This window comes from Brassica rapa, chromosome A02 (assembly GCF_000309985.2).
Source record: "Brassica rapa cultivar Chiifu-401-42 chromosome A02, CAAS_Brap_v3.01, whole genome shotgun sequence".
Classification (NCBI taxonomy): Eukaryota; Viridiplantae; Streptophyta; class Magnoliopsida; order Brassicales; family Brassicaceae; genus Brassica; species Brassica rapa.
Genome location: NC_024796.2, coordinates 30,047,221 through 30,062,220, shown reverse-complemented (window position 1 = coordinate 30,062,220; position 15,000 = coordinate 30,047,221). Strand labels below are relative to the sequence as shown.

The window sequence follows — 15,000 nt, the reverse complement described above, 5'->3', positions numbered from 1 at the left end:
ATACTACAAAGCTAATTATTTCACAATTGTAATCTTTACCATGGTTCCACGCGTTATCTTTACAAGCCGTTTTTAAGTTCCGAAAAAATAGATATATATACATATATATCTATTTATCTATCTTATCTTATCTTATCTTATAATAATAAAGGAGAGTTGGTCTCTCTCCCTAGACTATCCAGCTCATCTTTTAGACTGGGGCAAAATAGAACACGTGGCAATCTCTTTACTCATAATTGAAAGTCGGTTTCTCTCTGAATGGGCTTGTGTCAACTGAAAAACTAAATGGGTTCAACTTTTGTCAGTCTGGCCCAAGAGTTATTACGTTTCTTCCCTATCGATGCTCGGCTTGCGGAGAACTACCGTGTCTCTTCAGATTTCACAGCCTCCATCTTTTTTCAGAGTAAACGATTGAAGCTCCGCCTATATATGAACACAAGCGTTTTGGTTTGAACCAATATCTCCACCCACGACTTTAGTTTCAAACTCTTTACATTACCCGGATCTTCAATGATCTCTTAGCTCAACTAGAAATAAAATTTATTTAATCATCTCCATTCGATTATAGGTATTGGCACTACCAGGGGCCTCACCTCTTCTCGCGGCCGAGTTATTGCAGTCGTGGGGATCAATAACCTCAATGGCAAAGCTTTGTATATCCTCAATGTGGTTGCTTCTGTCGGGCTCGGTTCATGGATGTTCCTTCTCTCACTCTCCAAGTTACGCATATAAATAAATCATTTCGTCATGTTCTTCTTTCTCTTGCTATGTCTATCATGATTTGATTTCTATTAGTTTTAATATCCACAGGTCTTTCCCAAATTGAAGATGTGAGTTTTGGAATACTGATACTATTCAGCTTTTAAGTAAGTATTTGTCAAGAAGTCGTTGTTGATTCATCATTATTCGCTAATTAAAATGAAAATATCTATCAACAACTGCTTATTTGAAGATGGGATGTGAATCGGACTCGGGCTTCTTCTCATTGATGAAGTTAAAAAAAAGTTAATGTGATCTCTAATGCATGTTTTATTTGCAGGTGTTGCACTCCACGATTAATTGAGCTATTTGTAAGGTTGGTCTAAAAATCATTTATTGGAATCCTATGTTCTATCACAAGATATAGCTCCTTCTGATGATTAAGCTTTGTTGCAGGCTATTGATCTGTTGGAACTTCTAAAGATAGAAGAGGAAATGCTTTCCGCACAATCAAGGAAAACAGTTAAAAGTATTGCTTTCTTTACATCGCAAATACCTCTTTGTTAAGCATACAAACTAAGAAAATGTTACTTAAAATCCTATAATTTGAATGGGGAGGCTAATTTTTTTTCAGGGTGCTCTTGACGTTCGCACATAGAAAGCTGAAATCTGGCATACAGATACTGCTAAGAGGCAATACTCTAGACCAGCACAACCAATCACTTTTGCCACATTTGCACAAGATGTGTTACAAGGGAGTGCTTAAGTATCCAGGTTCACGAACAGAAGAACCATCCTCTTAGTGCATCATCGTTGATGGAGCTCTTTCCACATAGAGAGAGAGAGAGGATGATAGCTCATATTTCCAACCCAAGCAAACACAAAATCATACTCATTGCTAAACTTATAGCCTTTCTGAGATTACAAAAAAGGTAATTCAACTTTGAGAAGAAAGGAAGCACGTCATGGTGCAATGATAACCCTTTGAGAAGAGAGGAAGAAGACAAAGAAGATAATGCCGATCGAAGACGAAGAAGCTGTGATGAAAGCTAGAGCTGTCGATGATTGGAAGGATTATAGTCCATGTGGTGCATGTAACCAAAAACCCACAACTTGTGACTTAGAAGATTATAGACTGATATTTAACACTTTGTTTCATCTCCAATCTTCGAATCTTTGACCTTTTTGGGTTTTGGAGAGACAAACCAACTACCATTAAAGCACAGTTGTTGTTATACAAGTTATGTGACCTCTAATACATATTTTCTTTCTTTATTTTTTTCTCATACATATTTTCATATTTTACTTTGTGTAGTTACACGACAACGAGTTTAATATATAAAGTAAAAAACTAATGTTCTTCAAGCAGAGCTCCATCTTCTTTTTTTTTTTTTCATTTTGATGATGTTCCTTTTCTCAGTACGGATTCACTTTAATAGATTCGTCATTTTCACATATATGTTTTCTTACATTTTCTTCAGATATACTAATCAATTCTTCTTATTAGTGTACCTTCTCCAAGAATAATTTTATTTTAAATATTTTTAATTTAAAATTTAAGGTTTAAAATGTTTCTATACGCTAAGCCCTAAATCTAACTTAATGTTTTATTATTCTATTATAATCCTTATTATTGATCTAATTCTATTAAAATTCTATATTTATAAATAATAAAATATACCTTAAAATGTATAACAAAAAATATTTGTGTTACATCATGATAAATAAAATTTTGAAAAGACAAACTAAAAAATAAATTACATGTTAAAAGGTAAAAGGTAAAAAGATATGTGAACATGTAAACACATATTCATCATATTCACACATACTCATGTACGACAACAATATCAAAATTAAAAGTTATGTTAATATCATAAGATGTAATAAGGATAATAAAAAGTTGATTTGTATCAAGAAATTAAAAAAAAATACTCAAGTAATACTTTTCATGTAAATAATATTGTGTTTTGTAAAAAGAATATGTAGAAGCTTAAACTTAAATATAGATGTGAAATATTTATAGTTTCTTTTGGTCGTAATTTTTAACATACAATTAATTATTTATTAAAAAATAAAGTTAGTTACCTATAAGAAAATAATAAGAGTACTTTTATAAGTTTCTTTCAATTAGGCTTTGAAAAATTAATATTGTTTATTTTAAAGTTAGTTTTTCTTCATGTTTTTATTAAATAATTTACTGTACTCGTAGGATTTTACAATTCGTTTTTGGTTTAACATTTTTTTTGTTAAAACTTAATATTTACCTTTTATAATTCTCTATCTTTAGTATCTTTTAAAACAAACATTATAATAAAAATGATAATAATAATACTAATAAGACTATTAAATAATATTTATAATTAATTTTTAAGAAAATTTGTTTATTATTTTAGTATATTTATTTTGATTATGAGATAGTTTAACACATATCACATTTTTAAATATATAACTGACATGTGTCACAATCATCTAATTAGCAATTTTGAAGAACCAAGCTCAATATAATCTTTTATTATTATATTTTGATTAAAAGTTTAGAAAAGGAAAATTATATTAAATAAATTATTTTCAAATCTATCTTTTAGGATTTGAAAAAGGAAAATTTCTGAAAATATTACTACTATATATTTTTTAAAAAAATTGTTTTAGTAGTAAATAATTTTTAAAAGTAGTTTTTTCAAAATTCGTTTTTATTATCTTATTATATATTTTTAATCATTATATATTTAAAAACATGTCACAGTAATTAGAAGGAAAATTATTATCAAATAATCTTTTGCAATTATCTTTTGATTAGGATTTTAAAAACGAAATTACTATTAAATAATATTTATAATTACTTTTTAGTAAAATTTGTTTTTGTTAATATCTTAGTAGATATATTTTTAATTATGAGATAGAGTAACACATGTCACAATCTTAAAATATATAATTATTTTGTGTCGAGATCATATTAATTAGTAATTTTGAAGAATCAAACTTTATATAATAAGATATATATTGGGAACCTTAGCTAGATTGGGTTACTGTCCTAATGTTCATATGAAAAAAAAAAACATAATTTAAATGGCATGCGCATGTACAAATTTTCATATAATCTTCAACACTTCTGTAAGAATCTCACATGATATCAGTTTCAAAAAAAAAAAGAATCTCACATGATATGAAAACAAGGTCTTACATGTTTGCAGGGAAAGTATGTGTTCTTTCTTCCTCATATTACTTTTTCATTCTTGTTTGGGGGATTGCAGGACTTCAAATATTTCATTATGTACACTTTGAATAATATATAACTCAGTAACCAGGCATATCAAGCAGATATATAATATAGTTACCTATATATACAATTACCCAACATAAGTTATAATCTAAATAATTTTCTTCTCAAAATGTAGTTTATTCGAATCTATCGACTGGTTTGAAACAAAAATATTATTTATTTTTATTATGTAACAATTTTGATAAATACCTTTGTTCAGCAAAGAATAAAAAATTCTTACAAAAACTCGTCCAACTCAAATACTCATACAGGTATGTACATATAATATATTCACCCATGCATGTATTTCTCATATTTTAATTGTTTAATTTGTAGATACATCATTTGGGGAGATTACAGTAATGACAGCAAATGATTCCTCTGAAGCAGTATATCCAGGCTTAGAGGTCAATGCAACAACATTGATATTGTAATCAACGATTATGATATCCCTGGTTTGAATGGTTTGCAACTTAAAAAGAAGATTAAAGAAGAATTTGGAAATCTACCTGTTATTGGTAAGGGTTTTCCATCCCACTTATCGAACGTTAATTATTTTTTTTTCATATCAACAAGTTATTATATATATAATGATATTTTTTTAAGAAAATAGCTGATAATTAGAAATATAACTTTTTACTGTCCCCATTGCTTAGTTTTTAACCTTTTACTGATTTGCTTTGCACGGGCTAACATGTTTGGTTATAGACTCTGTTTCTTTTCACCCCATTTTTAATCAATTTACGGAAACACACAAAAATAACGTCTATTTAAAATTAGTCATATAGACATCCCTATAATAATAATAAAAGAAGCATTGCGCGATGACAACCAGAGCTTGACAAATTATCAGTAAAATTTGAAGCAAAAATCAAAATGTGATATTCGTAAAAAATGAAACAAATCACAAATATTATTTTCTGAAAAAGTGGATATCCGATCCGATTTGTATATTTATAGATATATAATGTACTGTATATACAAACTACTATTATATCTATACATATTTTATGATATAATTTGATTAATTTTTATTTTAAATTGTTTTTTCAAATTTCTTTTGTTTATTGCATATCTAATTTAATTTTATATTGAGTCAAATGTTAACATATGAGTTTTCTTATTAGGCTTGTTAATATTGAATTTTGCTCACAATTTATGTTAAAAATGTTAATATGATATTATTATTTTATTTAATTGATATTTTAAAAAAATTTATTTAATTTTAATGTTATATTTTATTTTTTTATTTAAAATATATATATATAATTAACGGATTGAATCGTATAATCCGCAACTATTTAAAAAAACTCCGGATATCAAGAATTTTTGGATCGAAACGAATCACAAATGTAAATATTCATTTGGGACGGATCGAATCATGAATAATGCAAATTTTTCGGATATCCACCCCTTATCCAGGCCTAATGACAAGGCAACAAGATAACCATTGCTTGTAATTATTTTAGGTGATTAATATAATTGTATGTCCCTCAATAGAAAGAGATGATATGATGTTGACAAAGAAACAAAAGAAATTTTACTTGTGACTGTTTTTGAGATATATTATTAAATTTCATTGCTCAAAATTACCTGTATTTTTTTTGATAAATATTTTCCAAATCTTTGCTCAATAAAAAATAATATATATATAAAGATATATATATATATATATATATATTAAAAATCTAAAATGAGAAGTATTCATTTCCTATTTAAAAGGGACCTGTTTTTAGAAAATATATAGGGACTACTATAAAATGAGAAAATAAATCAAAATCTTCTTTATATGTATATATGTAACACTTAATGACAGCTAAGGTAAACCAATACTATCCTTTTAAATATGACATATATATAATATATATAAACATAACAATGCAATAAGAAAATCTTGCAAAGAAAAACTAATTATCAAAGATCACAGGTCAGTGTTGATAAGAAGAAGAAAACAACACTATAAGCCACTAATTGATATGCAATATCTTAAACATCGTCGTTGGTTAATTTGTTCTTAAATTGTTTTTCTTATAGTCTCAGTTGATGATGCTAACAAGCTCCTTTCCGACTTTTGTCTGTGTTTGATTGATTTCTACAGTGATTTCAGCAAACATGGAAAATGAAATTGAGCAAGAAAGGTTATCCTGTGGAGCACCGTGCTTCGTAAGAAAACCGATCAAACCAAACGATCCCAACAACATGTGGAAGCATGCTCTAGACCGCAGAATTAACGGTAAATTCATATCAATCAATGACGCATATGATAGGAACAATAATAACAATCTCATTGTTACTCCTTCCTGTAGTCTTCTTACTATATGATTCAAGATATGTTTTGTTATCTATCTATATATTACATGTGATGTAACTTACATGTGAAAACTATACAGATGGTTCAATCCAGGACGATACAGATGGTTCAATCCAGGACGATACAGATGGTTCAGAGAAAATCCAGGAGAAAACTTCAAGTAGCGATCCATGTGATGGAGATTCTTCATTAAAGAAGACTAAAAGGGTTACGATCAAATGGACGTCAGCCCTTGAAAATGAATTTTTCATGGCCATTGAACACATTGGCCTTCATAGTAAGTACTTAAAGTTTTAAGCTTATATTTACACGTTAGATTTGTTTTCATTATTAGTTGTGTTCACTGAATCTACTATCGTATGGAAATAATAATAGTTTTATGTATTGATAAACTACATTTCAGATAGTGAATAATGACCACAAATTTTCTTCTTTTTTTTGAATGAAAATGACCACAAATTTTCACTTACACAGTTATATTTTTAATTTATTTTATTAGTTTATAAAGATAATAATAATAAGATTGTTGCCCGTAAAGTTAAAATGAAATTTATATCGTTATACTCAACTGTAAACAAAACTCTCGTTTTCTAATTGCATTTTCAAAGTATCTGGAGGTTTATGTACTAATGTTCTGTCTTTTGCTTCGTGTTTGATATAATTTTGAAGAGGCCACGCCTAAGAGGATTTTAAAATTCATGGACCAGAAATCCCTGACGAGAGCACACATAGCCAGCAAACTACAGGTTCGATCATCTATCAAACTGCTTTTAGAACCATATGCCATTTAATCGTAGTTCACAGCACAACAAATCAAAATGCTAATATTGCTGAATCAAATATCATACATAAAGAAGTAGATATAGCGGGGTTAACTTTGTTTAACGTATATTCAAGGTATAACAAACCCTAATATGCTTCATTTTTACTACTGTCCCCGACTCTGAATAGTATACACCATCACAATACATCAATAGTAGATTCAATGGACGCTGTCTGATGATATAACTAGATTTTTGTAATCAAATCCTAATTTTATAATACTGCAACTGTTGACACTACACAGAAGTACCGACGAAACTTGAAAAGAGATGAAGATCAAAGAATGAAGGACAGAATAGCTATGCACTCAACATTTTCATCAGCAGATGGCTACATCAACCCACAACACTCTTACAACTACAACACAAGGCTAGGCAACAACAATCTTTTCAATGTCCAACCTGGCTATGGTCTCGGTCAAACTAGCTTCATGGGGAACAACAATGCTGGTTTACATGACTCTCTCAACTGTATGAACCGTAGACCCACCTATGATTTGAGCCAAACCGGATCCAAGTTGCTTCCCATGAGAGGCAATCTTGGGTTTCAAAACGGTATGCTGCCTGTAAAAGAGGAATGGAGAAGCATTCCCGGAACATCTCAAGCTCCTAGGTTTGGACAATATGGTACAACAAGCAATGCTTTGGGTATGAACTATAATCCTACTACTGGTACTATGGGCAGTAATAATTACGTTGGGATCAGAGGAGATGAAAATGGAGATTTGGTTGGACTTGGTGGATTAAGAGTTAATGGTAATGGTAATGGCTCTTTCAGTGGAGCAAGGGTTCATGGTACTGGTAGTGGCTCTCTTCAAGGAATGAGCGTTTATGGTAATGGTCATGGGTCGTCTCTTGGTGGAAGAGGAGTTCATGGTACTGGTAATGGCTCTCTTGAACGAATGAGAGTTCCTGGTAATGGTCATGGTACTGGTAATGGCTCTCTAGGTGGAATAAGAGTTCATGGTACTGGTAATGGCTCTCTTGAAAGAATAAGAGTTCCTGGTAATGGTCATGTTACTGGTAATGGTCATGGTACTGGTAATGGCTCTCTTGGTGGAATAAGAATCCATGGTAATAATAATGGAATAAGAATTCATGATACTAGTAATGGCTATGGCTCTTTTGGTGGAGTAAAAGTTCATGGTACTGGTAATAGTAATTTCTCTCCTGATGGAATCATAGTTCATGGTAATAGTAACAGTAATGACTCTCTTGGTGGAATAAGAGTTCATGGTACTGACTCTGTTGGTGGGATAAGAGTTCATGGTACTGATGCTGGCTCTGTAGTTGGAGGAAATGTTCATGGTACTAGTAATGGTAATGGTTCTCTTGGTGTAAATTTTGGCATGAACTGTAACTTCAATAACAACAACATGAGCAACCATGGAAGTTCAACTCCAATGTTTCCTTCTGAATTGTCATCGTTCTTTGGTAATAAGGATCAGTCACAAAACAACTTGATTGCTCAAACTGGTGGTGTGATCCCTGCACTAGAGAAACCCAAAATGTTTAGTGATCACCATGACATCAACGAGGTTTTTTCTGATACAAATAACTCTCAGTTTCATCAGAATCAGGTAGAATGATTAATAACTGATGTCATTTTAGCTTTCCTTTTACTTATCTGAAGGTAATGTTTTGATTCATATATATTTGTTCATGATTTTGAGCAGCATCAAGGTAACCTGGCTGGTGTAAATGTTGGCATGAACTGGAACTTCAATAACAACGACATGAGTAACCATGGAAGTTCAACTCCAACGGTTCCTTCTGCATTGTCATCGTTCTTTGGTAATAAGGATCAGTCACAAAACAACTTGATTTCTCAAACTGGTGGTGTGATCCCTGCACTAGAGAAACCCAAAATGTTTAGTGATCACCATGACATCAACGAGGTTTTTTCTGATACAAATAACTCTCAGTTTCATCAGAATCAGGTAGAATGATTAATAACTGATGTCATTTTAGCTTTCCTTTTACTTATCTGAAGGCAATGTTTTGATTCATATATATCTGTTCATGATTTTGAGCAGCATCAAGGTAACCTGGCTGGTGTAAATGTTGGCATGAACTGGAACTTCAATAACAACGACATGAGTAACCATGGAAGTTCAACTCCAACGGTTCCTTCTGCATTGTCATCGTTCTTTGGTAATAAGGATCAGTCACAAAACAACTTGATTTCTCAAACTGGTGGTGTGATCCCTGCACTAGAGAAACCCAAAATGTTTAGTGATCACCATGACATCAACGAGGTTTTTTCTGATACAAATAACTCTCAGTTTCATCAGAATCAGGTAGAATGATTAATAACTGATGTCATTTTAGCTTTCCTTTTACTTATCTGAAGGCAATGTTTTGATTCATATATATATGTTCATGATTTTGAGCAGCATCAAGGTAACCTGGCTGCTGTAAATGTTGGCATGAACTGGAACTCCAATAACAACAACATGAGTAACCATGGAAGTTCAACTCCAATGTTTCCTTCTGCATTGTCATCGTTCTTTGGTAATAAGGATCAGTCACAAAACAACTTGGTTTCTCAAACTGGTGGTGTGATCCCTGCACTAGAGAAACCAAAAATATTTAGTGATCACCATGACATCAACGAGGTTTTTTCTGATACAAATAACTCTCAGTTTCATCAGAATCAGGTAGAATGATTAATAACTGATATGATTTTAGCTTTCCTTTTACTTATCTTAAGGCAATGTTTTGATTCATATATATATATATATATATATATATATATATATATATGTGCATGATTTTGAGCAGCATCAAGGTAACCTGACTGGTGTAAATGTTGAGGCGCCTACTGCTTATCCTCTTGAAGACATTAGCAGTTGGAGTTTCAATGACGTAAGTCATATTTATGTTACTCTTTTTTTTGTTTATATTTTATTTACTTTTTATCTTTTTCTTATTTTTTACCTTAACTTTATTTACCTTTCGGTTGTGTGTATGTGCATCTATATGATTGAACATGTACTAACCATATAGAACAATGAATTATTTGTTTTAAGGGTACCAATAATGAAGAGATGTTGGACACTCTCGTTGCTAATCTGGAGATGTATTTGCCTACTCAGGACATGAACATTACAAATCAGGTAAACCTGGTTTATATCACTACGAGATCCTTTGTGTATGTGTGTCTATTATGGATTGAACGTTTCTTAACAATATACACACAATGAATGATTTGATTGAAGGGTAATAATCATGAAGAAATGTTTAACTCTCTTGCTGCTAATCCGGAGATGCACTTTCCTACTCAGGACATGAACATTACAAATCAGGCAAGTCTTGTTTCTATTGCTGAAAGATTCTTTTTGACCTTAGATTGCTTTCATGTAAAAAGACGTGACAAATCATTGATATTTGAAAACTGATTGCATAGGAACATGGTAGTTTTGACCTAATTATTTTGATAGTCTTACTCGAACTTTACACTCTGCAAGAAAAACACGTTATATTTGTGAAAATATTGTGACGAAATGTATTTTTCCAGTTTTCCATTTATACACGTCTTTATCTATTATATTATATTAAATTTACGAAATGTTATATTTGAATTACAGTACACCCAACTTCTTATATCAAATTTATTTACTGTTGTGTGTTTGTATATTTTATAGGATTGTGACGATGAAGACTTCATGGACTATTTGATCGATCCTGACATGAATTGAAAAAGCTCTTTCAGTTTCGCTGACTTGAAAATTTACATTAAGCATTTATAAACAAGTTCGGCCTGGTGCTTTCAATGCTGGGACTATTTGATTATTTATTTTATTCAAAACTGGGACTATTTGGTTATTTATTTTATATGTTTAATTGGTTGTATTGAAGAACTATGAATATTTCATATATAACTTTCCTATAAAAATATTTGTTTTTATGAAGCTTAGTGCTAAACAAGTCTTCCATATTTTTTTCTCAACAATATACATTATGCGTTTTGAACTCGGGCCGGGTAATGAAACATCTTTACATCAACGATGCTACCAGCTAAAAGCTAGACTACATATATGACCAAGTCTTAGAGTTATTTAGAGATAGACTTGGGTTATATATTAACTGAAATATGATTGATTACTAGTAAATAAAATTTCTGTTATATTGCAATGTATTATAGTTTATTATTACGACTGTTTGGAAGTTTATGGTTTGTTTCAACGGTTTGTCCCTATCTATTTAACATAGATTGTCTTGTCATGGACCGTTTCGCATTTGAACTGTCGCTGTTACAAGTTACAACACCACCACATTTACTACTTAGTGTGGCAACTCATAAACATATAGTTCAACACTTGCTTGAATTGTTTTGAGATTCTCAAAAAAAGTTATGAGTTGAGGAACTACATGAATATATCTATTGTAGATTTGTTATTTAAAGAAGAAAATTAGAACATTCTCACGCGACGCGATTAACTTAGGTCTCATTATTGGTTGAAGCTATCCTTAAGGCTATAAGCCTACGACACACGACACAATTAAACCTAAATGTTCAACCACAAAAACATGCACAATTAGAAAGAACAAAAACCCACATATATTACAAAATCTGAAAATATATAATATCTAATATTATCGTGTAAGGCACAGTATATGTATGTATACATATACTAATCAAATAATACCCATTTGAATTTTGGATGGAGCGGTTTAACCGTTTTAGCCTCGGCCGCATAGGTGGCATTGGAATCAAACGTTTCCCATCTCGTCGTTATGATAACGGGAGGACCTGGCGATAAGGCCGTGCATTTTCTCGACGTTTCCTCCTCAACTGTCACCACATCTCGTTCCTTGTGTTGTGGTTGTATATGCGGTTTTAGCTGCGGTTGTGTTTGAGGTTTCAGTTGCGTTTGTGGTTGCATTGAGTTCTTGATCTTCAATGCGTCCAGTGCCTCAACGTACTTCTGTAATCTTTCCTCCTTACATAACATTTATTCGAATCAAGAAAAAGAAAATTGATTATCAGCTGCACAAATAATACTTCACCACATAGTCACACATTTTAGACAAACGTAATATATTAAAAATATAAAACTATATAAATCATATAATAATATCTTGTTATAAATACCAATTTTTCTTTAAACCAAGAAGCTCTATGCTTAGATCCATAGTAATTAACAAGTACCTGCATCTTCTTCTTCAGTTTAATATCTCCATCGACTAGAATCGCATCGAGCTTCACCAACTGATTCATCAACATCTCTAGCAGATTCTCCAGATTCTTCTCTTCAACTTTCACTCCTTTACCAATCACTGCATCAAACGCCGACAGCTAAAATCCAAAAAATAAAATTCAATTTCAATTTACGAGATATTAATTAATTAGTATTGCGGGAAATTTGAAATTCAGTTATACTTTCCCGGCGAGTCTATCGGCTTGGAAGCTAATGTCGGATATTGATTTATTGGCTTTCTCTTTAGCGACAAGTTTACTCATCTCAAGGAAACGTTTCTCCTGAGAAATTGGATCTTCTTTGAGAACCAGTCTCGAACCATCTTTGACACCACAAAGATCAAGAAAGATTTTTGAATCTCTTTCTTTGTCTTTGTATAGAATCTTCATGTCTTCATGATGAACTCCTGTCTTAAAAGACAATCTCTTCTTTAATTCCCCTGTTAAAAATTCAACAACAAATCAAATTAAAAAAACAAGAATATTAATGATAATAATAAGGGCCCCTAATAATAATGATAATTTGGAAAAAAGTTTTTGTTTTGTTACCGAAAGTAGATTGAGAGTTGATACTGATCTCGTGATGGACCGACCCGTATTTGACCCGAACACGGATGACATGTGGTACGTTGGAGCTATAATCTGTTCGTCTCTGTACAACCATTCCACCAGGTCGGAGCTCCCATTCACCGTCGCCGGCGGCGGTTGTTCCAATTGTCATTTTCATCATTTTTGTGTGTTTCTGATCGGAAATTCCAAAGTCTAAAGACTTTTTCATAAACAAAAAAAAACACTAAAGAGAGAGAGAGGGAAGAAAGAGAAGAGTGAAATGATGAGATGAACACGATCAAGAAGAAGAAAGAAGTGTATTAAAGAAGAAGTAAAAAAATGTAAAAAAAAAAAATATTTGTTTTGGTCAAATAAGTAAGGAACTATCTGAACAAAACGGAAGCAAATATACTTTATGTTTTAATAATTTAATTTTATATGCTTCTGGACAGGAACTCATGGAGGAAAAGATGTAAAAATCACAAAAGCATTAAAAAATTGTACAAAAACAAAAAGTGAATAATGTGATTGTTGGTGGTTATGTCTCATTATCAGTCATCACAGAAACATACATAAATGAATATATTGATGACACATACAATATATGTTGCAACCCCACATATTTATTTACTGAATAACAAGTATAACGAAACTAATGTCCCCAACACGTATATTTATTTTTCATCTCTGATAAGTCGTGTTCAACATTTTTGAAGTACAGGTAATCTATTGAAACAACTGAAACAGTAACTTCTATTACACGTCATCGCTCAGCTCCGACAAACTCTGTAACCTTTAACGTCTATCTTGCAGATCCACATTGTCTCAAACTTTCGTCGGTGACGGTGCGTTGTGTCCTCTCGCCAAGGTCCATGGCAGAACAAACACACACGCGAGCTTTTCTTTGATCTCTCCTAGACAAGACACTGTTGTAGAATAGATACTTGGGTTAAGAGTTTGAGGACACCCTCATTGAGAGTTACCTCAATATGTTTCTAGACAATAAACAAATTAAAAAAATTACAACAAAAAAAAGAAATAGAAAGCAGAAAAGTGGGATGGGACAATTTGCTGTATAACCATAACAAAGAAAAAATGAAGAATATAGCTATACTTTGAAAAATGTGTCATTATGTCACATAAATAGACATCCCAGTCCTTTACGGTGAGTGAACGTGTGTATATCACATACTATAATCATATACTATTCTATTTATATTTTCGATACAGAATAGATTATTTTAACCATATATGTTGTAATACATAATAATTTGATCTATTAGTATTATCTATTTATAGGGTTCAATGCAGTTTAAGTAGTAAATAATATAAAAGAACATATTTATAGAGAGGAATGATGTTTAGTGTATATTAAATTACATAAAATAATATATTTGACTGATATTGTATATTGTTTATCTATTCTATGTTTCTAAATAGTTTGGAATACAACAAAATTATGTCTTATTTGAAAACAAAATATGACTATACTATATATGTTTCTATGATAGTATAGATTTAAAGTCGTGTTTATGGAATATTGTAAAAAAAATATAAAATATATGTTTGTTTTGAAAGTTTTAAAACATAATATGTGTAGAAAAAATTCTATGATTTTATCATGTTAAATTCAAAGTTTAATAATTGTTCTAACCAAAATTAAAATCAATTAAAAGTAGAAAGGGAAAACATATTTGTAAGAATAAAAAAAGTGTTGTCAAGGGTAATATAGCAATTATTATACAAATATCATAGCCTAAGTTCTCTTATGGTTATATGTTTAATTTGATGATCTGTTATAGACATGAATCCCAATTTCCCAAGTGGGATTGATATCTCATTTTAGATATTCAAAAAATAAACAATTTGAAAAACTTATCACACATGTCAATTTATAATTGAGTTAGCTTTCTTTTTTTGTTTAGAAATTAACCATAATATTAACTTGTTAAAAATAATAATATTCTATATGATTAAATACTCCCAAAATTTAACCAAATAACCAAGTTTTATTAATGTTGTATATGATATGACTTGTTCAAGAACATGAGTCTTTTTAACTGTTGGAGTTGTTATCACTTCCCCGTGGTTAATGATGGGCCTAAAGTGAAGATTGGGTTATTGAGAAATGGGTTTCATGGGCTTCGCTCATTAAAGA

The 15,000-nt window shown here is 31.0% G+C and overlaps 2 protein-coding genes across 4 annotated transcripts; one reads left to right on the top strand and one right to left on the bottom strand.

Annotated features, from left to right (window-relative positions):
* Positions 1 to 3,444: 3,444 nt before the first annotated feature.
* On the top strand, positions 3,445 to 11,680 carry LOC103855103 (uncharacterized protein DDB_G0283357). Of its 3 annotated transcripts, none has more exons than XM_033284892.1 (11): positions 3,445 to 5,885; positions 6,057 to 6,191; positions 6,349 to 6,546; positions 6,939 to 7,015; positions 7,336 to 8,670; positions 8,767 to 9,030; positions 9,127 to 9,390; positions 9,487 to 9,750; positions 9,875 to 9,958; positions 10,123 to 10,209; positions 10,312 to 11,680. In XM_033284892.1, the coding sequence occupies exons 2-11, from the start codon at positions 6,071 to 6,073 to the stop codon at positions 10,489 to 10,491; spliced, it is 2,874 nt and encodes a 957-aa protein (XP_033140783.1). In that variant the 5' UTR covers positions 3,445 to 5,885; positions 6,057 to 6,070; the 3' UTR covers positions 10,492 to 11,680. The 3 variants fall into 3 exon arrangements, with proteins under 3 accessions (XP_033140783.1, XP_033140784.1, XP_033140782.1); XM_033284893.1 differs by having other exon boundaries at positions 3,445 to 6,191; positions 10,312 to 10,398; positions 10,738 to 11,630; XM_033284891.1 differs by having other exon boundaries at positions 3,445 to 6,191.
* Positions 11,516 to 13,993, bottom strand: LOC103854974 (BAG family molecular chaperone regulator 2). Its single transcript, XM_009131944.3, has 4 exons — positions 12,843 to 13,993; positions 12,477 to 12,733; positions 12,246 to 12,392; positions 11,516 to 12,036 (listed from the first exon to the last, which is right to left on the bottom strand). Exons 1-4 carry the CDS (start codon positions 13,069 to 13,071, stop codon positions 11,728 to 11,730), a joined length of 942 nt encoding a protein of 313 aa, XP_009130192.1. The 5' UTR covers positions 13,072 to 13,993; the 3' UTR covers positions 11,516 to 11,727.
* Between the last annotated feature and the right edge of the window lie 1,007 nt (positions 13,994 to 15,000).